At 43.6% G+C, this 25,950-nt stretch overlaps 1 protein-coding gene across 1 annotated transcript; it reads right to left on the reverse strand.

Annotated features, from left to right (window-relative positions):
- Positions 1 to 3,416: 3,416 nt before the first annotated feature.
- SCGN (secretagogin, EF-hand calcium binding protein) lies at positions 3,417 to 25,679 on the reverse strand. Its single transcript, XM_042869980.1, has 11 exons — positions 25,607 to 25,679; positions 25,244 to 25,314; positions 17,796 to 17,888; positions 17,366 to 17,455; positions 16,571 to 16,627; positions 15,955 to 16,032; positions 6,767 to 6,822; positions 6,059 to 6,104; positions 5,892 to 5,951; positions 5,262 to 5,330; positions 3,417 to 3,631 (listed from the first exon to the last, which is right to left on the reverse strand). The coding sequence occupies exons 1-11, from the start codon at positions 25,677 to 25,679 to the stop codon at positions 3,503 to 3,505; spliced, it is 822 nt and encodes a 273-aa protein (XP_042725914.1). The 3' UTR covers positions 3,417 to 3,502.
- Positions 25,680 to 25,950: the final 271 nt, after the last annotated feature.

Raw genomic sequence — 25,950 nt, forward strand, 5'->3', positions numbered from 1 at the left:
AATTCTTAGCTTTGAACAGGGACAAAATGCAGTTTCCATAAGGCATGCAGGCAGCGTTATGGAATCATCTACATTATTTAAACCCATGTGGTGAGAACAAAGGTAGAGAATTCATTCATTGAAAAGTGGAAAATAGAGCACCAATGAAACTTAAGCATTAAGCTTTATAAACACCTGATCTGGTTTCAGCTACAGTGTCAGTGATGTAAGACTGCTGAAGTGTGTTCAGGCTGGGGAATGAGGCGAGCGTTTATGTTGGGGTTTGCTATTCTGGGGAAAAAATGCACAGATTGTGGGACAAGATGGGACGTGATTAATCTGTGACTGAGTCTGGTCTGCAAAACTGTGCATCTCCAATGGCAGAGCTCCATGGGGATGGCTTTGGCTTGGCAGGCAGTTTGTTGAGGTTCAGTGACATGAGAAAAGTGTCTCTATAACATAATTTCCAGGGAAATAAATGGAATTAAGTGAGGGATGGATTTGAATTTAAAAGCCCAGTAAATGGTCATTTTCCCCTGTAAGAGTTCTACACAGTCAGCTGAAGCTGTCAGAGATGGCATCTCCTGACTAAGTTGTCATGGCAAGTCATCCAGAACGAAACTGTATCAGGTGCTGAAAATGAGAAGGGTCGAGGAGAGCAGAGAGCGTGACAGGAGACCAGGGCACAACCTCCAATATCTCACTGAGCTGAAAGGAGGCAAGGGAGCAGCCAGCAACACCGAAGAAATTCACGCTTTGATTTCCAGGTTCAGCTGTTTGCCAATTAAACAAGCAAGTGGAGAAAAAAAAGTATTGAAATGACAGATTTGGGAATTCTGTGTGCACTGACCGCTATGCTTGTCTCAGCTAATTGTCTCCTGGAAATATACCCATTGAATATGGTGGTGTAAGCCAGTTGAAATTCATTTCAGTGAATTTGCATACTATGAACAAATAGAAAACTGCCCAGCTTTCAAGAGAAAAACATGAAGATACCAAGGGAAACAATCTTGGCAAGCACTTGCACTCACTTTCATTTATTAAATTCTACTTGCCAATATGCAAGCTCCTAAATAGTATGATATGGCAGAATTTTGTTGGCAGAGGAGGTACAGATTAAACAGCACAAAACCTTCCTTGCGTATCTTCAATACATTTACAGCACTGCAGGCATCATGGCCTGTAGATGGTTTTGGTTTTGTAGGCAATATGTTTTAATATAATTAATGTGAATGTAACTATTCAAATGTGAAACAGTATCTCATATTTTGGTGCACAAGGAAATCCAGACAGAACATAGAAGTATTTTTTGAATTTACAAAATTGCCACTAGCGATGTTTCATCAAAATGTATTACCTGCCCATGTGTCTGTATTACTTCTGAAAGGATCAATCACTGGTTACCACAGCCAAGCCTGAGACAGGAGGGTCATATACATCATTCATTATTGAAGTGAAAATAAAGAAATGCTTCTTTTTCTCCATGGGAGGCTCCAAATGCCTGCTGTGATAATACTGACTTTTAGGGGCTGGGGGGTTACAAGGCTGTGACTTGTCAATGATTGCCTTGCTGACCCACAGCACTGCTGACATGATATGTGGTTTATGGGGTACCTGTGGCTCACTGGGATGCAGCTCTCCCCATGGTCCTTGCAAACAGGGCAGCATACAGTCCTGATCCTTTATTCCTTTATTATGTAAGGGACAAGAGGAGAGAGAGAAAATAAAGAATGTACTTATAGGTATGATTTAGCCTGGTAAGACATATTCCTCTTGAGGTATGATGGAAAGACGTTTGGTAATGTGCCCCACCAAATTTGTAGCAAGTTGCTGAGTATGCTGATAATGCATGTCTGATAAGCAGTGGTGCATGGAACTTTCTCCTTTTAGATTCCTCTCTGCTGCTGCGTGCTCCATATTGCTCTTCCCTCGGAGGAATGCAATGTCAGGGAGTAAAGGTACACCCCTGATGGCTCTTGGAGCTCTTGCTTAAAGTTTTTCTGAACCACTGTGAACCTCTGTTATTGCAGCTGCGATTTGAGTTGCTGCCATAAAAAAATCAGTTAGGAGCTTAAAGCCCTATTTCAGTGCTGTGTTTAAATGCACTTAGCACATTGCCTCCGAGCTTATCATCAGCGTAAATGGGAAATGAGCATCACCCAAAAGTTGTGAATGTTCTGTAGTGGTGTATTGAATCAGCATGTCTATATGTGTTCAGTGAAGGCAATTTCTGATTGGTTTTTATAAAGCAGACTATAGGGGAAGTGCTTCATTATGCCCTTGTATGCAGGGAACAATTGGAAAGAAACTTGTAGTGTCAAGAATGGGACTCTCAACTACGGGAGACATAAATGCTGAAATGTGGGAGCTTTGCTGACAACCATTCCCCCTAATCTCTCTTTGGAACTTTGCACTTGCTGAATGTGCAGTAAAATACATGGAGACAAATGATGGTGATGCCATTGAGTTTCAAGACTACGTTAATGGCCTGGGAATGATGGGAGGCTTTAAGTTCAATAAAGTTTGCAACAATTCACTAACTCGTATGGATTTTAAAAAATACACATGTGCTTGTGAGCTTTTCCTTAATTAGGTTTCTGTCCTTCCAAGTTTTCAATTTATGGAAGCCTTGTTTATGACTTTGGTTTGATTTAAAAGAAGGGCTTCCTCCAGAAGTGACGTTACTCTGTGGCTTCATCCTTGAGGCAATATTAATTTATGTTACATGTGGTTTCTCCATGGAAAGAACTTACTATGTTTCATTTGCTGACAGAACTAAAAACCACAGCAGATAGGCATCATAAAGGCTCTTGCAATTTGATGGCTTTTATATAAAATGGCTACCGTATATGGTCATCTGTCTGCAGCAGATGGCTTTCCACGAGTAACACATAAACTCCAATCTTACAGATTTGCTGTAACTGCCATTTTTTTTATTTCTGCAGAAATACACCCATCCAATATTTCAACTGCACAAACAAAGCTCAACATTCACCAAAGTAATGACTTCACACAGAAGGCAACCATCAGAATCACAGAGCAGCAGCAGCCCAGGAGCATCAACGCTGGGAGATGCTTGTCTCTACTCTAGGAGATGGGCAGGGCATTGTTTCACAGGGGTAGGAGAAGGTGAGCAACCCTCTTTCTGAGCAAATAGTGTGCCTGTGGGCAAAGACCATGCTGGAGAGACCCACAAGCAGTGGCACCTATTGAACACCACCCATCAACACTTGTCACAGATTCACAAAGTCACAGAATCACAGAATAACTGAGGCAGGCAGGGACCTCTACAGACCCCACTCCTGCTCCAGCAGGACCACCCAGAGCAGGGTGCCCAGGTCCATGGCCAGGCAGCTTCTGGAGATATCCAAGAGGTTCATAAACATTGGTAAGGCTATCTGCCCCTTCGTACAAATGCCCCCCCCTGCCCACCACCCATCTGCTTGCACAGCACAGACACACTTCTACCAGGAGCAGCAGGCAAACCTCACATGGGAAACATAGCCACAAGCACCACCAACAGCTATGGGTTCATTTTAAGCCCTAGACACAAGGCCAGTTCTGATTTTTGAATTTTCCCATCTCTGTTCACATCACAATGGTTGAGCAGAATCTGACGGAATTTGTCCAGGTCCACCCCACTGATGCTGGGCTGCAAGAGAAAGAGAATGCATTGCTGAAAGGAAAACACCTCTGGGTTTCAGCAGCTCTGTAAAGCAGCAGACAGAGTGGCAGAGAGATGCCCCAAAGGGTGAGCAACCAAGGGGCTCAACCCCACATCAGCTCACACAAGAGGGCAACAAGGAAGGTGGAAATGAGGCCCCATAAAAACAGAAAGGTTATGGTTAGGTGGATGGGATGGTTAGGTGAGTCTTATAAGGAAATGCATGATAGTTTGTTCCCTTAATCAGGTTGCTCAGTTTCTGATCTGTGTCAAGCAATAGTCAGCAGTTAGTTCTGGGTCTGCACCTTCATCCAGTTTCCTCTCTCAAACCTGCTGCACAAAGGAGTATATGCCATTTCCATCACAAGCTACAACTTTCTAGTCAGCAAGCTAGTCAGCAACTTTTAAATACCTTCAGTGTATCAAATGAATGTTAAAGGCAAGTTTTCCAGGCCTCTTTGCCTCTGTCTACTCTGCAAAATGGATGTGAGAGCATAAGCAGCCTTGCATAGGGTCACTTCACAGGGAAATACAATGACTCAGGCTTGGGTGAAGCCAAAAACTGGACTATTAGCATCTTGGACTGTATCTGAAAACTCAAGGTAATTCAAAACAAGTGGACTCTGCTGTTGTAAGTGACACACTGGCACAGTACTCTTGACTACAGAGAGAGATCAAGTGATTTTTCTGTGTAGCTCTTTGATGACATAATAAACTATGAGATCATGCTGGCACAGCCAAAACAGAATAAAGAAGAATCTCTGATGACCAATCCATGTCAATAAAGTTACAATCATAGCATCAGTGAGGAGGCAGAATTTAAGGATTTAAGCAACAGTTCTTTGACATGTGAGCCACCTCCTAGATATGAGTTGCCCTTTACTCTTTGCACAGCTGTTCTTTCAACCTGAAGGCAAGATCATAGGGAAAGATGGTTGAAGTGAGCTGAAGAGGATTTCTGTAGCATAGGCAGCACTGAATAGTCCCATGCTGAAGTTTCAGCCATTCAACCTCCTGGCTCATGAACTCCAAGTCATGCTGAGGAGTGTCTCCCTCTAAAGCTGACTTTGTGGCCTTATAAAATCACAATCGTTAAGGATCCCATGCATGAACTTCCTGATGTTCAGGCATGGTGATACTCTGAGAAACTTTGGTCTATGCTGTTGTCAGCTGGAGCTGAAGACTCTCAGCTCTGATCATGGCTTTTCACTCAAATATATGAAAAGGCAAAGGCATATATCTCTTTTCCAGCTTACTCAACACTTTTTAGCTATTTTAGCCTGAATATTGCATCGTTAGGGAAAAAAATGTATGTGTATGGGTAGACCAGGTGGTTTGTGATGCTATAACATCTGCCCAGCTCGGAGTATGAAACAGAATGGATTTAAATACAGTTGCTGAGTCAAGTTGTATTAATTTGTCAGATAGAATTTCTGTGATGTGGTGAAATGCTCTATGCTGAATATTCTGAGGCAATGACATTCATTTCTGTCTGTGATTGAAATTAAATTTGACTCTATGTTCCCACTCTTGCTCTGCTTACATATTTTTATCAGAATAAGGACTTTCCTCTTGGACATAAAGGGTATTAATAAAAAGAAAAAAAACATGCAGATACCTTGACCAGTTCCATCATGTCTTTGACAAATCCATCCACTTCTGGGCCTTCAAGTGCTCCCGTTTTACTCTGACAGGTGAAAGAAACATCGAAACCTTCCAGTAAGTCAAAACCCATCCACCTATTCACTGAGCCCAATAGCACTGTCATCCCTTATCCCAGACCGTCTCTTCCCCTTAAGTGGCAGTAATATCTCCCACTATTTTGTGAGGCTTGCTAGTCACCATACCACTCCACTGTGGGAATGACAGAAGTGGCACCAGACTGCTGTTTTCTAACCAATGCTAGGGCAGTCCTGGCCATCCTGGGCCAGATTTAGAATAACTCTTGGTTAAGCTCTGAAAGGGGTTTCATTTCTCAGGGTGATGATGTGAGTCCCAAATTGCTGGAGAACTACAGCTAGAGGCACCATGCTCTCTACAGCCCATGTGTCTCCTGTACAGAGATATTGCTGATACAGCAGTACTGGCCAAGGCAGTGGAAAAAATGAAAATGTATCCTTTGTTATGAGGTCCCTGAGCATTGCCCACCTCTGTCCCCACCTTCACATGAGCACTTCTGGCCATTAGCTCTGGCATTGTCATATATTTAATCATGTAGAGACCACAAAGGAATGTTGCTTGGACTCACAACATCATAGTGTGCAAAGATTTTCTCAAAATCTCTCCTCCTTTCCTCTGTGCTGCAAGCCTGCGTGCAGGGAGAGCGAGTGAAAAAGGAAAAAAAAATAGAGTCAGGTTCTAGCGTAAGTTATCTTATCTGAGAGGAATGGGAGGAATGCATCAAGAAAAACTTACATCCATTTTAAACTGAAGAAGGAAATTTTCCTGGAGGGCCAGAATCCTGAAGAGAGAGATTTAAATTAAGATCTTGCCACTTCGTCAACTACATACGTACTGCTCTGAACTATCCCAGTTTGTAAAGGCTGCTGTGCTGCGTTACAGGAAATAGTAATCTGCCACTGTTTTCTTCATGAAGCATTGGAAAAGGAAAGGACGAAGTAACACTGACCTGAGTACTGAGGGCAGCGCCTCTGCTTCTCATCCCCCAAACCGGTATTTTAAGTTGTTTAACCCATGCGATTAAAGTCATACCTGACTGCACATACATTACATATACAGGCATACTCTATCTGTATACAGTGCCAATTGCCAAAAAAAAACCAACAAAAAAACCCAAAAACTTTCAGCTGTCAAAGACAGAAAAGGGGCAGAGACTAAACTACCATTTTCATCTATAAGCATCTTCCTCTTGTGTCTCCAAATTCTCCCCTGCCGACATGGCCAAGCACACTGGCAGTGCCACCTTGACTCCTCAGCCACATCCTCACAGAATATCACAGTGTTAACCATGCATTAGAGACCCAGGATGCCTACATCAGAGAGCCTGACTTGTTTTAGGATTCAGATGCATGTCTCCAGAGAGATATTATTGCTGAAAGTCATCACTTTGCCTGGATGTGTCATTGCGAGCTGAAAAACTGCATCAATGTCATTGAAGCCTACCTTGCCAGGTCATTCAGGTCCAGACGTCCATCCTTGTTTTTGTCAAAGATTTTCATCTAAAAGATAAAAGATAGGGTTGCTATGAAATAGATAGGCAGATGAGAAGATATATAAAAGAGGCTGGCAGATATTTTGCTGTGCCCTGTGACCTGGTAAGCAAGTGTACAGCAACGTCCTCTCTGTGTTGGCTTTCTGGCATTGAGAAGCAAAGCAGCCAGACACCGTTCCAATGAAGACAGGTCTCTGACAGACAACTTAAGCACCTAAACACTGTCCCTGGAAAAAACACTGAAGCTTCTAAACACTTCCAGCCCAGCTCTGTTGTTATCTTTGACTGTCAGTGTGGCTGCCCGGTGGCTGAGGTGCAAGTTTCACCTCCTGACAGACACTCAGATCAGGTCTGGGTGCTGCTAGAGCTGGTGGGCTTGCATATCTGGCTCAAAGCCTGCCACAAGAAAGTGACAGGACTGGGAAGATTCAGGCCTCGGGCATCGAGAGGTTGATCTGTGTGAATGCTAAAGCTATCTTTTCCTGAATTGTATCCTTTTCTTAATGTGATCTTTTTGGTAATTCAACACCAGGTATTATCTATTCATTTAATAGATTTAGTACATTGTTTCTCTGCAATGCACAAATAAGAGTCAGTTACAGGGGAAGAGTTTAATGGGTTGCAAAAACTAATGCCTTCAGGATCAAAGTTCTTGAAAAAATGTATTCTATAGTGCAGTTGGGGAAAAAAAATCAATTTTTTACTAAGATGGAGTACCACTCTTTGTCACATCCTCAGTAGAAGAACATGCATTAATTGTGCTTGCATGAACCTCATTTGCTTATTCATGTAACTGCAGATGCCAGTCCCCAACCCTGTAGGCTCATAAGGAGAGGACATAGAATCATAGAATCACTCAGGTTGGAAAGGACCTTAAAGATCATTGTGTCCAGCCACAACTTAACCATACTACCCTAACTCTAACAACCCTCTGCTAAATTATGTCCCTGAGCAACATTCTGTGACACATCCTGACCTGGCATGAGCTCCAGGATGAATGAACCCATAGCACGTCTTGAGCACTGCCCAGCAGTGAAACAGGGGCCTGACACTCTGCGTAAGTAGAGGTAAGGGCTGGGAGCTGCTGTACCTTGGGATGCCCACATGTATACACGATGCCTTTTTTTTGTGCCTTCTCCCTCTCCTGTGCTCTGGCACATGTGCTGAGCCTGCAGTAGCTCTTTGCTGACTGGCTGCTGATTCTGCAACTGGATTTTATTGCATTAATTCTTCTGTAACTTGTGCTACTAAGATCTGGAAGGGAATTTTGAAGAGCACTCTGTATGGGCCCACTTTTCCTCCCATTGAGAGAAAGTGTAAAGCTTATATGGATGACAGAAGTTCCATACTGACATCACTGGAAAACTAATGCCCTGAAGTCAACACAGATGTTGGCCACAACAGGACAAGACTGAAGGCAGGGTTAGGAGCTGGAGCTGCTCATGCTGTGCCACAAAGGGGAGAAATGTCCTTGCAATGATAGCTTTAATTTCTGAACCCTTCACTATTTTCCAGCAGCAGTGCAGATCTCATTAAAACAAATTTAACTGTAAAGGTAATACATTCCTCAGTGGAATGTTTAATGAAAAGAAACATCCACAGTCAATTTTGCTCTATCTTTGAGCTTAACATTATACTTTCAGTGGTTTACTACATCCACTTATATCAGCTCCCCTCTCTGACCTCTGTCATTCAGCTCTGCTTCTGCAATATCAAGAGAAAATCTTTGCATTTTCAAATTCTGTTGTTTTTTTTTTCTTTTTTTTTCCTGCAAAAAGTATCATGGAGGAAACAAATTCAAACCTCTGTGATTTTTTGATTTCTCATCCCAATCAACAGAGAGAAAAGAAAGTCTTGCAGGAAGTGCTATGCTTGGTTAATTCTTGCATCTTGAATTCCACATGAAAGATGGAAAATGTCTTGCAAAGATGGAATACTGTTCTCTGAATTAGTTCAGGTACCACAGCTAATAAGATAGACCTAATCCTATTATTTGGACAACTGTAGCTCATGCATACACACTACTTGGCAATCTCGGGATAGAAAAGCCTGGGGAAATGTATATTAATTAAGCTTTCAAATTTCAAGCACACAATTGTTTGATCTGATCTGCTAATTGTGTACATAAGTGATCAAAGAATGACAGAGGGTTCCCATCCCATATGATGAGACATACATAATGGGAGAAGAAGACATTTGAAATTGTTATGAGATTGTTTCTAATTTAAACTTTTGCCTTTACACACCATCTTGATATGTTAAACTTGATGGATTTTCAGTTTACTCTCTTGGAAGGTATATTTATGCTGCCAGGCTGATATGAAACATCTCAATGTGGTTAAGGATAAGGTCTGGCATGTTTAAATAGCACACAATTTTATTAAAAGCTTTGTTGCATCCAGCAGTATGCTTTATAAAATGATGCATTTGTTTTACTGTCAAGCTAGCCAATGTTTTAAAGTGTTTGCACAAATTAATTCACTGACATTTTAATGGGAGCACACCAGGGAAGTCTTACTTCTGTTTGTCTGAATTTAATGTGTGTACTCTGAGGCAGACAGAGCATAACTGAGAACTGTTTTTGCAAAACAAGAGTTGTTACAGTGTGCACTAAAAGTGCAAACTCAAAACTGCCATAGGCTTTGAATTAAGCAAAGGAAATATCTCTGCTTTCTCAATCAGGTGTTGTAAAGAAGGCCACTGAAACACCAAGATATGACAAACATGCTTCGAAGAGCCCTGTAAGATTATAAATTGAAATTATTTTCTGTGACAGAGATAAGGAGAAAAGTAAATAAGCAAAATAAATAGGTCTGTGATCAGCAGAATTACTAGGGCCTGCTTCTAAATGCTTTCCTGTCCCTTCTCTGATGTGTAATGAAGTGTGTCATCCCTGGAGGGAACATAGAGTTGTTTCCTGCCTACCCAGCTGCTCTCACAACATATCTCGACTACCTATATGATGTCAGCTATAACTAATATAGCTGAGGAGTACAGCAGGTACTGAGGGGATATAACAGTGACACAGGCCAAGTGGAAGATTGCATTTGTCCCCTTTTGCTGGGGCCAGCAGGCTCTTGCAGAGCCCTGAAGGCTCTGTGGCCAGCAATTTACCCTCGGTACAGAAGCTCTGTTCTCTGCCCCCCAGGTTATAGCGCCTGTGTAACCTAGGCAAGTCATTTAGTGTGGGATTTCTAAGGGTCCTTTGGTGCCTAAAAGAACAAACTGTTATTTGCAGGGATTTTTGAAAGCCAGAACCTGTGTTCCATGAGTTCTGTTCTTTAGAAGTGAAGTTTGAGCTGAAATGCAATTTTCTGCTTCTGCTGGCTTATGTCACAGCAAGAGCAGTGCAAAACCGAAGACAACAGAACAACTGGGATTAAGTCTAGAAGTGATGTGGGGCCAGATTTCCCTCCATGGCATAAATGAACTGTGTGTGAGCCCTCTTACCACACACAATAAGGCAGCCTTTCATCAGTGAGAGGAATCACAGTGATCCAGGGCCATGAGAAAGCTCTCAGAGAGGGTGGCTCTCATGGTGGTGGATGGGTTTAGGAGGGCTGATGGTTGCAGTGCCCATGCAGAACTGTAGATGTGGTCTCCTAGGGGCATGGCATCCTCAAGTATCTGCCTGGGAGGGAGGCCCGCATTGACCACTACCAGGAGAAGGGATGTACAAAGAGCTCACCTATAAACTACCCGTCTTGGGCCACATTCCACTATTGTATTTATACAGCTTCAGAAAGTTTGATCAGAGCATGTTCAGAAGCACAACATGCTCCGTTTAGGCTATCACTGTAACAAAGATTTCTTTCTATGGTACTATTCCTTTGGTGGTTGTAAAAAAAATTGTTAATATGGATACACTTTGCCAATATGGTGATAAGGAGCTAGATCATCTGTATTTCCTCTATGTAAGTACACATGCATTGGCAAAGAGCAGAGACAGACAGACTGACATTCACAGCCAAAGAAATACCCACTCTGAGCCTCTAGCATTGTCCTTGCAGAGAGGACAGCCTGCAGTCACAAAATCAGCAACAGTCATAGAATTATAGTTATTTCAGTTGGAAGGGACCCTTAGGGGTCATCTAGTCCAACTCCCCTGTAATGTAGATGAGGTTACTCAGAGTCCCATCCAGCCTGACCTTGAGTATCTCCAGGGATGGGGCTTCCACCACCTTTCTGTGCAACATGTACCAGTGCCTCACCACCATTATTGTAAAAAAAGTCTTCCTTACATCCAATATAAACCTCCCCTCTTCATTCAATACAAAACAAAGGTAGAGCACGATTAATTCCTATGGATGCAGATCACCTTTCAGGGAGAAGTAAGCCTGTTCCCTTCATACTGAGAAGACCAAGAGCCCTCACATAGCCAGCTGCAGTTCATATGTGAGGTCAGTAACTGCTCAAGATATGCAGCTCCATGCCCAGAAATTCTGCTGATAAGCACAGTTAAACCATGACAGTGTTACAGCTGGGAAGACTGCTCTATTGGCTTCCCTGGGGAAAAGATTCATCTTCAGCCATATTCATATACTAATTTCCATCAAAGGCTGTATTTCATGACCAACATTTACTGTATTACTATTCACCACACTTACATGACTGTTTCCCTAGAAATTCAGTTTGTGGTGGGGAGAGTATTCTACTTTATGGTTTTTATCTTATGCATTTTGCTAAAATATAATAATTCTCAAATTAAAGGAGCTTATTTTGCCCAGTCCAATATTACCAATACAAAAAGAGAGTACTGATGTTCTATGAGTGACAGTTACAGTGGTATATACAACATAATTTGCTGAAGGGTGCCTCAGAATTGAGCTTTCCCTGCAGGTATCTTGCAGATATTGAGATTACAAGCCAGAAGTAGCATGCTGCTATATGAGAAGCTATGAACCATCAGTGGTTCTGTGAACAAGGCAGTAATAAATGCAAGAGCTGAGTGAGAATTTTGTTACTGCAGAAGACAAGAGATCAATACTAAACTTCATCAGAAATTATGGTGACATCTTTTTTAGACTCAGGCATATACAACACCGTGCTGAAGTACACAGCTGTGTGCATACACGTATAGAAGCTGTCACTCATGACAAAATCCTGGCAAATGCAAGGATGAGCTGGATATTCATCTACAGAAACTTCCCCAGGATCATGGGAAAAGTTGTTAGTGCTACTGTGATCCCTCCATCCACTTTTTTTCTTTTTGTGATGAAGCAGTAATGGGACAACTTTTCATTTCTCCATTTTGTGTTGCTTTAAGAAGGAAGTACGTTCTCATCAGGCTCTTAAAAACTACACCCCACTTTCAACTATGCCCAATTTGTCTCCCACAGTACTGTACCTCTGGGACATCTTCTCATTGCTCAGAGGAGCTTAGAGCAGTATAAGGATCTGTTTCTGCCTCTGAGCATCTGCTCCCTGCCCACAGCTCTCAGTCTAGAAGCCTGTGGTTTTTCTCTTCTAGAAGAAGACAAACACACACAAACTACTTTCAAGAATTCAGAACATCACATCGCTATCTTCTCATGCAAGCACATGAGTGTAAATATTAGTGCACTCTTTATTACTGCTAATACAAACATATGTACATATAGGCACAAAAGCTAACACAAATCCTGCAAAGGGGCTTCCACAGCACAGAACTGCTGCTTTAATTCCCTCATCAAGAGTCTTGAGCACTCAAATGTTCTTTTCTCACAACTTTCCCCAGGGACTTGAAGGATGCTACAGATTTGATTTAACAAACTCATGGGGACTGTGCAATTCCAACACATTCCCTACCTCATTTCTTCCCAATGGTTCATGACTCATCCATCCTCAATCTAAATCAGTGTTCTCTGAAAAAAGGATGTAAAGGTCATAAGGAAACAGAATAGCCTGCATACAAATAGCTTCTAAGCAATTCAATAAAATGATGTTCCTTTCTGCAGTCAACCAATATACGTATGTTAAAAGTGTGAAAGGGCCTCAAGTAATAGTAAAGCAGAGCAGAAAACTATCTCAGTTTTTCTGGTTTCTCCTCTGTCTCACTTGAAACAGCTGAAAATGAAGGGTTGAGAGATGTATTTATACATAGGAATATGTAAATATATATAAAATATTTAAGATGATATAAAATTATAAATATGTATGAGAGAGTGTGTGTATATCACACCTGTTCAGGTATTTGCTGTGCTGTGTTTAACCCAGATCAGGGAAAGGAGGGCACTTCTTTGAGCCGTTCTTGGTGATTCTGGCTCTTCAAAGGAACAGAAAGAAGCAATACTTCCAAAGGAAAGCTGCATCCCTCTTTCCAGATATCTCAGCTGTTATTTATAAGTTGATTGATTTATTTTGCATACTAGATGATCATTCATAACAGCATAAGCAAACTGGATGTAGTTGACATTCCCTGGCCATTTACCTCCCACAAGCTAAAGCTGCAAATATCCAGCAAAGAATTGTAAAATTTCATTCTTTCATGCCTGGGCTATCTTCTTTAAGATGATTGTTTGTGTCTTTTCCCCTTTATCCCTGTCTCCAAAAAGCTCTAGGGCCCACTTGGTGTATCAGTATCTACTTAAGATGGAGTGCACAAAGAAGAGAGCAGAGATTTGTAAATGCCTGTGGAGACAGATGGGATTACAGCTCCTTGGGACACAGCTTCTTTGGACCAAATGTTATTACAGAGGCATGTGAAAGCCCTGAGCAGGATGGCTGGGCCACTATCAGAGACCCTGAAGCAGTGCAAAGCAGAAAAAGGTCCATGTTCAGAAGACTTTGCGCTCTAAATAAGGGTGGAAACAAAGATATGGGAGAAAGAAATAGAACTATTTCCGTTCTGCAGTAAAGGAGTGAGTGTTGCTGGTTGCTAAAAAAGCAATAGAGAGCCTGTAAAAGCCTGTAAAAATATAAAGCCCCTGCTTTGCATCAAAGTATCTCATGGTTGCACTCACCCTGTTTTCCCAGGCAGTTGGGATGGCGGCAGAGACCCACCAGGACTTCCTTGCTCCATATGGAAAGCAGGAAGAGAAAGCAGGGGTGTCCCACTGCTCTGGACCTTGGCATCACACCTTTAATCTTGGTAGCTCAAGTCACTTTTTCCTTTTTTTCTGTTTTTCCCCTTTTTAATGGGCAGATAAAACATAAGAGTGCATTTTTCTTTCCTCCTTGCAATTTTGCACTACTGCTTCAGGCAAATTCCCATGCAATCTGTGTCCACTTCTATATAGGTGCTGTCCATGTGGGAGCTCTTCGCCGTGATGCACAGAATGCATATCCTCCATTTTAGTACAGGATACTGCAACACCTGATGTGATGATTTCACATTCCACCTTAGTGCTTGGGATCAGGTGTGTTTGTAAGCATCCCTGATCTTGCCTTTATACCAAAAAATCACAAAGAAAAATAAATAATCTGCTACAGGACTTGAGGGAACAGCATGGAGCTGTGATGGGAGTGGGTCAGATCGGAAAAATGTTCTTCACCACAGGGTGGTGGGCATGAAACAAGTCCCCCAGGGCATTGGGCATGACCCCAAGGGCCAGAGTTCAAGAAGTATGTGGACACCACTCTCAGACATATGATCCAATTTTTGATGGTCCCGTGAGGAGCCAGGAGTTGGACTTGATGAACTTTATGAGTCCCATCCAACTTGGGATATTTAATGATTCTATTATTCTCATTTTCCACTATTTTCTGTGATCCTTTTGGCATTATGGCTTTGCAAACTTCTATCCCCATGGGCCAGATTTGCATTTTAGGTCACAGATTACCCCAGATATAGGAATCATTCCTTTCCCAGATCAGAACTTGCAGCATAGTGGCTAAACTGCCTCTTCAAAAACACAAAGCCAATCAGTAAAAACCAGGAGAATAGAAACCAGACCTCCTGGCTGTCAGCCCTGTGCTGCATTACCACACCACATTTCTTTCCAACCACATTTTATCTAGCTGCACTGGGGTGGCAGAAATCATAGATCCTTTTTGAGAAATTATCGGAAAGGGAAGAAATTGGATGAAATTATCTGCATAATATCTACAAGCTTCAGACTGCGTGTTCCCCAGCAGCACCAGGTCAGAGAAGAGCTACTGGCTAAGGGAATCTTAATGGGGCAGCCTAAAAGCTGTTTGCTACCTGCAAACTCTGCTGGAAAGGTTTTGTTCTGGCTGCAGCTTCTGGGTTTTTATTGTTTTTCAAGCTCTTCCAGATGGAAAATAACTTCTGTAGAAAGCTTTCCTCTCTCTTAACTGTCCTATAAACATGAAAAGATGCACACGCTTTTGTACACCATTAGGTACAGCTTCTTGCTTTGCTCTAAAGAGTGACATTTTTAGTCACAGATGCTACATGCATACATAACATGGTATTGCAAAATACATGGGCAGCTCCTCATTTGCTTGCATACCAAGCTCTACTATAGGTGAAAACACAGATTTTGTGCCAAGAAGCAAGACAGTTCCATCTGAAAATCATTTAGAAAATTGCAACGATAGATGTCTCCTGGTGGAAGTGAAATGATAGCCTTGATAACAACATCAGAAATGGGCTTTTTTTTTTTTTCCTTTCTTGTTTTCAGATGGTTAGACACAATAAGTTGTTCTGAAACCCAGGTGACTGACTGATGCTAAACTTATGCCAAATATTATGTTGCTGATGATTGCAGGATAAAAGCTTCATTGTGAGAAGGCAGGGGAAGAATCAAAGCCTGTGAGCATTGAGATTCCCAGCCTTTCAGGGAGCTAGCAGGGCTCTCCATATTTTGCAGAGAAAAAGTGAAAGATGCCAGCATTTCTGAGGAGCAAAAGGATTTGCTTAGAGGGAACAAGGGAGGAAGCTGGATGGAGCCCTGGCTGAGGCTGAAGAAGAATACACCTCACCTATTGATTTGAATAGGTTTAGGGCTCAGTTTGCTGTGGCACAAAGTCAGGTTGCTTTCTCATAATAAACACTTCAACTCAAACCTGAAATGTTGTTCACAGCTAATCCAGTACAGTGCAAAGTAGTAGCTGTGTGCTGTCTAGCTTCCCACGGGGAACTCTCGGAAAAGAAACACCTTTTGAGAGGACCCCTATGGCATCAAATACTGAGACCCTGAGGGATGCTTTTAGGCAGTATTATAACCTAAACAATATTATTGCTCTCTTTGCTTACCATTGTATCAGTATACTCTTCCAACTTTGCATCAGTAACCACCTTGTTATGCTGCAAGAAGAGATCTCGCAAGAAATCCTGTAACCAGGAAAGAGTCAAATATTAATTACTTAGAGAAATTCAAGAAGAAACAGTAAGAAAATAGACTCAAATTCAGCAGTCACATGAATCTAATTTCACATTCCCAATTAGTACTCAGGCCTTCAATTTCCCCTGAAGTTCATACTGCAAAATATTTTTGCAAATAAATCAGAAAATAATCAAACTGTCCCTAAGTGAGCATACTGGAATCAGTTGTAATGGAATAGTTCAGCCACAAAATACACAAGAGCTAACTCCCACAGTGTCTGCTAACTGATCTCAGATCAAAATAGGCAGGGCAATGGGGCAGTGAAACAGCAGGAGGGATGGCAGATCTTCCTCTCACCCACTGTTGTCCCTGCAGCTATGCCAGAAGGCTGGAGGGTGCCCAGCCCTTAAACTGGCCGTGAATGAGCTTAATGTGCCATTTGTCATCACACAGAAAGGCAGCAGATTGTTAAAGGCGATGAATAGGCTCCTGTTGACATCTGTGAGCTGTAGATCAAACTCAAAGACACTGGTTAGAGCAACTTACTTTGAGTTCTCCAGCTGAAATAAATCCACTGCTATCAGCATCGTAACTGCGCCAGATCTGGATGGGGATAGATTGATATGACCTTACATGTTGCCAGTAATCACTCACACAGGAGATAAATCATAAAGATCTGAATCAGAACCTCCCTAATGAGCTAGCTGTTCTGTTACCCAGCATTTGATTAATTGTGGACAAAACAAAATAAACTTTCCACACAATAGCAATTACTCTAATTTGGGTGCTGTATGCGTGACATGCTGCGATCGCATATTTAATGTAGACATGCATTCTATAAAAGGAAGAAAAGACTGAGAAACTGGGCCACATTTCTTACCTAATTTGTACATGCAATTTCTCAAAGTGGTTACTGCCCTGAGTCCAGGCCAGTATGCAGCTGGCCATTGATCTGCAGAAGCCCTGAGCTTGGATGTGAAATAAGAACTGCAAATAGTCTTACAAAAAGCCAAAACTTTCATCTGAAGCAACTTGCAGAGAAAAAAAGGAGTTTTGCATTATACATTTTACAACTGTCCCTGTGCCCATCCTGCCAAAGGTGAATTTCTCAGTGTCCCTGAATAGGGCAGGGATGTGTCTGTGTGCCTTCACAGCCCAGGCTAACTCATCAGCTCAGGACTGCGCTTAAATGGTGGCTGGTCAGCCCTCCTGGTCTGCACTGTACTGGGTGCAGAGCTTTGGATTTATCAGGACTGGATTTATCAGTGATACAGAACAGGTGCTACAGAAAAGGTTGGGGCAATTGGTGTGCAAGGGAATGAGGAAGGCAGAAAAACAGACCCGCATGAACTCCACACTGTTGTCCAAGGGAGTCTCCCGTCGGAAGAGCAGTAGGAAGTTTTCATCATCTGGCAAGATCATATTTGCAAGCTGAAAAACACACATACCAACCCCAAAATCATATCTGTAAGCTGAAACGAAGGGAAGGGAAGGGAAGGGAAGGGAAGGGAAGGGAAGGGAAGGGAAGGGAAGGGAAGGGGAGCTTGGATGGCTGCAGACACACATGGGAAATACCAGCTTGTCATGTAGTTGCTGTGGAATGAAGACCAGACCAAGAGATCTGGTGAATGCAGTACTCCATGACTACACCTCCTCCCCCCCCAGATTCTCATATCTCCCATATCTGCCAAGTCTGCTTTAGGTCCCCATCCTCCTTCTATCTGAAAAAACAAACAAACAAACAAACAACAACTGGGTTGGGGGAAGATACCTCTTGGATTTGCAAGCGGCCATCTGTGGTGACATCATAGGCAGACATGAACTGCTCCTTCATCCTCTGAACTTTTTCTTCTGTGATGGGGTCCTGCCAATGGGAAAATAGCACATGCAAGAACATTGCTAAGGGCAGTATGAGAGTGCCCAGAGGAAGTTTGCCTCACAGATAACCACCAGAAAAACAGCATCCTTATAGCCAAGGGCTAATGCTTATGCTTCTAAAGGACCACAGATGCATTGTCTTAGATGAACTTGTGATAGTAAGTAATGTCTATGCATAACTTTGTGGCAACTGAGCTATTGGTTGAAAGAGCAGTGTCTGGAGACTAAAATATTTCAGTGATGCCTCCTTCTTTAACCGACTGTTCACACTGGGTACTGCATCACTGGAGTCAAGTTTTGCTTGAGTTTGTATCATAGCAGTTCTGATGCTGCCCATTGTCATTGCTCAATGGTGTTTGAAAAACATGAGATCTGGGTGTTCCTCATGCCCCAGAAACTTCCTGACCATGCCCATATTCAATAGAAGCCAGGTGCAAACACTATTCCCAGCTGCTCCTGAACATTCTGGCTGCAGAGCATTCACACACTGGGCTCTAAGAACACACCAGGATGTCATAGATGAGGTAATCAAAAAGGAAGTGAGACATCACATCTTCTGATTAATGTCATTAAACTAAAGCCTGTCTTTGTCTGAACTTTGTAGCCAGATTCTCCCACAAGTTTAGAAGTGACTGATATTTTCCAAAAGCCTTAATTTGCTGCTAGTAGTAACAGGAAAAAAAAAAAAAAGTTATTTACAGATAAAAGGAGAGTCAGATAGCATTATAGTTTTATTTGCCTTCACCTTACTTCAGAGCAGATTCAGAACTTGTGAGCACTTGCCTGCTTGCAGTTATTATGGGCTTACACAAAAATCTTTCGTAGCACGGTATAATACAAACCATAAATAGCACGGTCCAAGCGGAGGATCCTATGCTGAAATTAGGGGAGAAGGAGTTTGATTTATAAGTGTCAAGTCTGAGTGACTGTGAGTGGGCTTTGCTTAGAGCAAGTGAACCCCTGTCACCCTCTACAGGATGTGTCAGATGATGGGACGATGGGGATCTAGGTGTGAGAATGGGAGGACAGGGGCACCCAGGAGGCTCTTTGTTGGCTGCATCCCCTGGGTGCATCCTTGAGGTGCAGCACAGCAGGGCAGGTGCCCCCCCCTGAGGACCATCCCCTCAACATTATCACTTGCTCTTATGCCAGTTAAATTGCCTTCTGACCGTACCTTGACACTACCAGATGCCTCGCAGGCATTAGGCAAACCTACCAGTTGCTGACTTCAACAGACTTGCAAAGTACTCTGAAATTATCCTCCTCCAGGCCTATTAGGTCAAGTTATTTCTGAAACTATAATCAGAGCTAATATTTGGGAAAATGTGCTGCAGAGGTCCAACTAGTCATTTGTTAAATGCTCAACTTTGTGTCAGCTTTTAACCACTACTTCATTTGACCTTGCATTGTCAGAAACATAGCACTCTGCAAGAGAATAAGACTGCCTTGTTTTCTTCTTTTCTTCTTGCCCTGCATGTGGCAGGGAGGTTGGAGATTCATGATCCTTGAGGTCCCTTCCAACCCTGGCCATTCTGTGATTCTGTGATTCTTTAACTGATTCAAGCTATGGGATATAGTAAGTGAAATCCATAAAGCTGGAATGTATAAAAGCAGCTCCAAGGGGTCACACTAGAGTTTTCTTATTGGACAGTCTATCTCTGTACATAAACATATCACTTATGAAACACAAAAGCTAGTGACAACTGCTAAGAAATTTTACCTTCAAAGAGAGAAAGTGTCGTAAAAGATGCTGCACAAACTAGTTTTCCCAAGATACACATTCAAGGCAAAATTATCCCCCTTCCTTCCTTCCTTCCTTCCTTCCTTCCTTCCTTCCTTCCTTCCTTCCTGCCTGCCTGTCAGCCAGCGAGCCAGCCAAACACATTCTAGTTGCACATGCTTCAGGCTCATACTCTATTTATTCAGTCCTCTAAGGATTATAAGGTTATGTATAAGGAAAGAATCCAGCCATGAGCACACCATTCTGCTCTGAGAAGCAGCTGTGCTGTCACTGAGCACGGACCTTTCCTGGACCACACTGTGTGTCTCAAGCAGCAACTCCATTTTAAGCCTCCCTCCCTCCTTCAGAAGTGTTCACTGCTTGGACTAAGATCTTGCAAACTTTTTAGCAGTAAGATAAAATGTGAAAATTCAAGCAAATGCTGTTGCATTTGTGGAGAGACTTTTCACAGGATGCAAGCTGTAGTTCCTGATTTTCCCTCTGCATACACCCCCATAATTTTCTGGAGGTGCTGTGACTTTGCTCATAGGTATCTCAGGGTCAAGCAGTAAATTTCTTACTATGGATGCTCTTCCACAGAGTTTTGCAGAGAAAAGCTTCTGTAATTCAAGTTGCTGTAACGAATGAATTTTCTGCTTTCTCCTTTCCAAGTCCAGTATTCATCTTTGCTTTTGTGGAAACCTGTTAGAAATATTTTCCATCACAAAGGTAATTTGGTTTTTAATCCTGATTGTAATAAAGGAAAGAGCATGTTTGGTTTTTCTAATCTATGCAGTATTTAATGTCTTGGTCATGGTTGGTTATGAGTTCTTGGAAACCCGTCTGTAATCTGCCTTCTTCATTAACCTATTCCTTACACACTGCTGTAATCTTGCCCCACTATTTCTGATTAAATTTTTGCTCCTTCGGGGATCCATGTGCTAGGCAGCAGCTTTTCTTGATGAAAATACAGCTAGGAGTCATCTGTTTCAGGGGAAAAAAAAGCAAATGTATGGAGCACTGCAGAGACTTCACCACCTGATGAAAGTGAAAGTCTCATTTCATCCCTGCTGAGCAAAGCAGCCTTGCCATACATTGATTATTTTCTCCTCCTTGATGTGATTTTTGGGATCCAGACACCATATTGATAATGGTGTAATGAGCAAGAAGAAATGTGACTGTTATAGCCTGTTTCTTGAAAACAAAATGAAGCGTATCTGAAAACGCCGGCTTGAACACACTTTTCTCTTAACAGTGTTTCAGCCCAGTTTGATAGAAGTAAGTGAGAAAGGTCTTAGAGATATTGAGTTCCTACAAGATCAATGAAAACAAATTACATCTGCCAAGAATGCCTGACAATTAGTACCATGCCAAAAGCCAGACAGTGACAAAGGGAGAGCACCAAAGACCAGATGACACCAGAAACACACACTTCAATTTCACAAGGTGAACTTTTTTTTTGGCCAAATATTTGTTCTTTAAATCTGGTAGCATTAAAATGTACCTCAAAGAATACTTTCCTTCCATCCATGCTGCCCATGGGGCCACTGTGCCCACACAGACATGGGCTTTCCCAGCAGCTCCTTGGCCAGCCCTGCCCACTGAACTGCAGAGCTGCTGCTGGAGGGTTTGGCTCCGTGCTTTGGTTTGGGTTTACCACAGTCTTGTACACTACAGTAAACAAACCCCTATACAGTCATCCCTTGCTTTTAAAATCATTTAGTTTGTTTTAGCTCTCACCAGCACATATGTGGGAAATACTTTTTTTCACACAGAGGACACCAGTGCTGAACTAAGGCCATTGTAGCCCTTCCCCATGCCATCATGTTACTGTGGTTAGGCTTTGGGTGCCTTCTTTGTTCTGCCCTTCCACGAGGCTGAGTGGTTTTTGACATGCCTTTGGGCAATGAAAACATGCCCCTTTTGCCTGTAGGTGTGTTGAGCTTCCCATTATAGGCACTACCAGCGCTTGCAGTGCTCTGCCTTAACGATCAGCTACTGGAAAGGGAGTGGGTCAGGATAACCAGGGCTGACAAAAGCCACACCTACAGAAATGAATGCATTTGGGCAATTAGCAGAATTGACTCAGGGTTGAGATTTCTGATGTAGCCTGGAGCAGGATGAAAGACAAATGCTTTTTGCTAGGAGTCTTTCTGCTCCCACTGGTCACCAGGGACCTGGCCTGCAGCCCTGGCTCTCTTGGGTGGGTGGTGCAGCACAGTGGTACAGCACAGCGGCAGCCTGCTTTGGCCAACACTTTGGTGACTGAACTTTGAGCACCTACCTGTTGCATTCCTGACCATATTGTCTGACCATCAAGCTAAAGACATAATTTAGACAGACAGCACACTGCGTGAGGCAAGGCTGGAATGCAAGAGAGAGGTAGCTCATCTTCCTTGGAAGCAGAAATCAAAGGCAAATCCTTTACGGCTTTTCAGCTGAGCTCCTGGAGATTAACTGCAGTCCCTCCAGCCATAACCACCCAGGTGGTTTGAGGGAGGGGGGATTGCAGCGAAGCTAATACCTGTCTTACCCAAACACATTTGCACTTCAAAGATTTTCACACATGGCCTCTGACACACATACAGCTGGGGGAGGGCAACAAACTTTCGTCAGAATGGCTGCTGTTCCCAAATCTCTGCCTATTTTTACTTGAATTTAAACTAAGTGAAATGTCTTTCTGTAAAAGAATGCTGCAAGAGCAATGGTAATGTACAATTCCTTTCGTCTCTGCACAGATATCACTGATTTTGCAGAAATTTTCAGTGAAAAACCAATCCAGACTTTACAGCTTTTCATTTAGAAACCTCTTCTTGTTTAATTACTACCAGAATATAGATAGAGCTTCGCTAAAAGTAAAGAGCGAGCAAGGAAGATCCCAAATAGCCTGTCTGAAGAAAGGTATATAGCGATGCAAGAGAGGAATAGAGAGGCAGTATTTTCTGCTCCAAGAAAACAAATTCAGTGTTGAAAGAAACCTAAATTTTCACTGCAGCGTAACAGGTTTACAGATGGAAAGATGTTCATAATGTAAAAGAAAGAAGTTTATGAACAAATAAGAGCACAGTGGTCGGAGAGAAGTCATGGCAGTGATAACCACTGAAGATGTAGGATGGCAGCAACTCACAACATTGTGTGGTGTTGGGCTGAATTGCCCTGGTGCTGCCCCATATACACCATACTATCAGCCCATTTCTTCACAGAAGTCCCTGCAGCTGATGGGGAAGTGACAGCAACCGCAGCCCACCAGCATCATAAATCCACTGTATTTCACTGAAGCCTTCTGTATATGCAAGGCATCCCTGAAAAACAAACTCGTTTTCTTAGAACTGCCCTTTGCTGGGGGACGAGAGTCAGAAAGCAGCACCTGGGATCTGGGTCCGTTTATAATAAAGTTGAAAAGCATTGGCACAACTCAGATCTACCTCAACGTTATCCCTTCCCCTGCCGTTTCCCTGCAGAGGCATTGCCTCAGCGTCCCCCACTGGATGGCGTTCCACGTTTCCATCCCTATGAAATCTGACTCCCAGTTTGCAGTAGCCCCGCTGTGCTTTGTTTGCCCAGCTGCTCCCATCCCATCCCCTGGCATTCAGAGTCAGCTGGGGATGCTGCTGAGCTGCTGGAAAGAAAAACAGAGCTGAAGGACTACAGTGGTCATTAACTGAAATAACAGCTTAGGGAGTGCAGGCTGGAAAAATGTAATTATGAGACCATTTGCTATTCAGAGACAACTTCCAGGGCTGATAGCGTTATTTATCACTCGTCGAGCACTTCAGACGCAGCCACTAATTAATTCTTGAGACACATCTGGAAGTCCCGCCAGCACACATTGTTGTACAGACATGTCAGGAGCCCAGAGAAGAAACAAGTGTCAAAGGGAGAACTGGAGCCAGCGGTGCTCAGTGCCAGCTCCCTTCTTGCATCACAAATGCCATTATCCTGCTGTGCAGGGTGAAAAGCACTGCAAAGAGTACCTTCACCCCACCTGAACTGTTGCACGGACGCTCTGTATAAATAGGACAGGGAATTTTGCTCTGCCCAGCACTGCAGGTGGTCTCACACACAGGGAGCAGGCTGCTCCGGTGCTGCCAGTCTCCAAGGGCTGATTGTTTCTTCAGTCCTGTTGTGTTAAGATTTTACCCTTTATGGGCAAACCCAGACAGAAGAAACAAGCAAGGTGCAAGGTTTGAGTGTGCTGGTTTGGGCTGGAGTTATCCGAGCGTGGCTTATATTGGAAGTTGGTGGCACAGTTTTATTAAGAACTGTGTATATAAGTTCAGGACATGTTGTTAAGAGTGTAGCCCCATGCTGTGGATATCCATGCACCGACACCTAGCACAGTATAACAAGTTCATGCTGATAGTAACAGGGCTACAAAAACTGCTCTAAGGTGCCGTCTTTGCATCCAGCTGGGGTGAGGCTGCTGCAAAATCCCACATGGGATGGGCAAGAGAAGAGTGGCTGTGGAATTGAGCAGGGATGGAGATTTCTCTGCACCTCTGCCCACAGTCTGACATTCCTGTCCAAATGCAGTACAAGCTTTCCGCTTTTCATAGAATCACAGAATGGCATGGGTTGGAAGGGACCTTGAAGATCACCCAGTTCCAACCCCCCCGCCATGGGCAGGGCGGATTGGAACTGCCCCCCAGCAGCTCAGCTGCCCATCCAACCTGGCCTTGAGCGCCTCCAGGGATGTGGCACCACAGCTTCTCTGGGCAGCTGTGCCAGCACCTCACTGCACTCCAAGTAAAGAATTGCTGCCTAACATCTAACCTAAATCTCTCATTTTGCTTTAAAACTATACCCCACTTCCCTATCATTATTTGCCCATTTCTCTCCAGAGCAGCCTTTCTGTGTCCCTAGTGATTCTTGATGCTTATGTTGGAATCTTACTTGATTTTCTTTAAACTGCTCTTATGTGCTTAGCTCTTCATGTAACCATCCATGCTCCAGGGAAACATTTTGACAGAAATTGCCAATATTTCATTTCAAATTTACTTGCAAAATAATCAAAAACTTACTTGAAAAAGTGATTTACAGAATGTTTTTTATGGTTCTCCCAGAGATCCAAGGATCCTAATCACTTCATGACTGCAACTTTGATTTTGCATGTGATGCTCATGCATTTATACTTTTTATTAACCATCCTTCCCCTTTTACTGATCACTCTTTGGTTAAGGGAATTGTTTCACCTGTTTGCTTTTTGTTTTTTTTTTTTGGCACATCCTTTCTTTCCCTATGGAAGATGCTTCTTCCTTTCCTCTTCACCAGCTGGCTGTGGGCCGCAGAGTGAAAACCAGGGGAGAAAACTAGAAACTCAAGAGCTGTGTGTTGACCTTATGAACAACACCATCAACTCTTACAGGGCCACTTTCAGTAACATTCTCCCAAGAAATATTCTCCCAAGCGTTATTTCAAATTAATGATCTCACAAGCAACAGCAGATGTCAGATTGGCACCAAATGTTGGAGCAGCTGGTGCAATCACACTTGTTGCCACACCTGCCTCACACACCTGGTTGCTAAGAGCTCTGCCATCAGGCACTGATAGGGAAGCAATAAATACAAATATTTCCACCATAACAACCTTTTAAGTAGGACTCTGTGTACAGAGGTACTTACATCTGGCCTCAGTTTCTCCAGCAGATGATGGAAAAAGTTGTCAAGCTCCTTCCCTTCGATGTAGCCGTTGTCTAAACGCAAGCAGGACATCAAGGATGGGCGTTACTGCAGGGGCCCTGCCCACCTGCTCTGGCAGCCCATAATGCAAACACCCTTACTGCTATTTGCTATGTAGGGCGGTGGGCAGGGGGAACTCAAGGAATGGGAAAGGCATTTCAGACTCAAAGTTTGGGAACGACGGGGAGAAAGAAGAAAGTGCCGAAACACCCGCAGAACCCCGTCCGCACTCACGGAGAACCCACCCGCACATGCTCCCACCGGGCAGCGCTCTCCCCGCGCCCCCCGCCCCCCGCTCCCACTTGCCGTCGGCGTCGAAGCGGCGCCAGGCGCCCAGGAAGGCGGCCGCGTCCAGACGCCGCGCCGCGCCGCTCTCCATGGTCCTGCAGCCGACGGCACGGCCCGCGCTGCCCCGCGCAAAAGCCGCGCAGACCCCGCGCAAGCACTGCCGCCCGCCCGCCGCGCCGCCGGCGGCTTTGAGAACGGCGGCCCCGCCCCGGGGGCGGCCCCGTGGGGCGCGGGGGGAGGCCGAGAGCCCCGAGTGGCCCCTTCTCACCCCCTGCTGCCGCGCCACAGCGTCGGTGCGTGGGCGTCGGCAGGAGGGGCTGCCCAAGGAGGGGGGCAGCGCTTGGGATAGACTTGAAAATTCA

Source organism: Lagopus leucura, unplaced genomic scaffold (assembly GCF_019238085.1).
Source record: "Lagopus leucura isolate 7727_CA_CO unplaced genomic scaffold, USGS_WTPT01 Super-Scaffold_100002, whole genome shotgun sequence".
Classification (NCBI taxonomy): domain Eukaryota; kingdom Metazoa; phylum Chordata; class Aves; order Galliformes; family Phasianidae; genus Lagopus; species Lagopus leucura.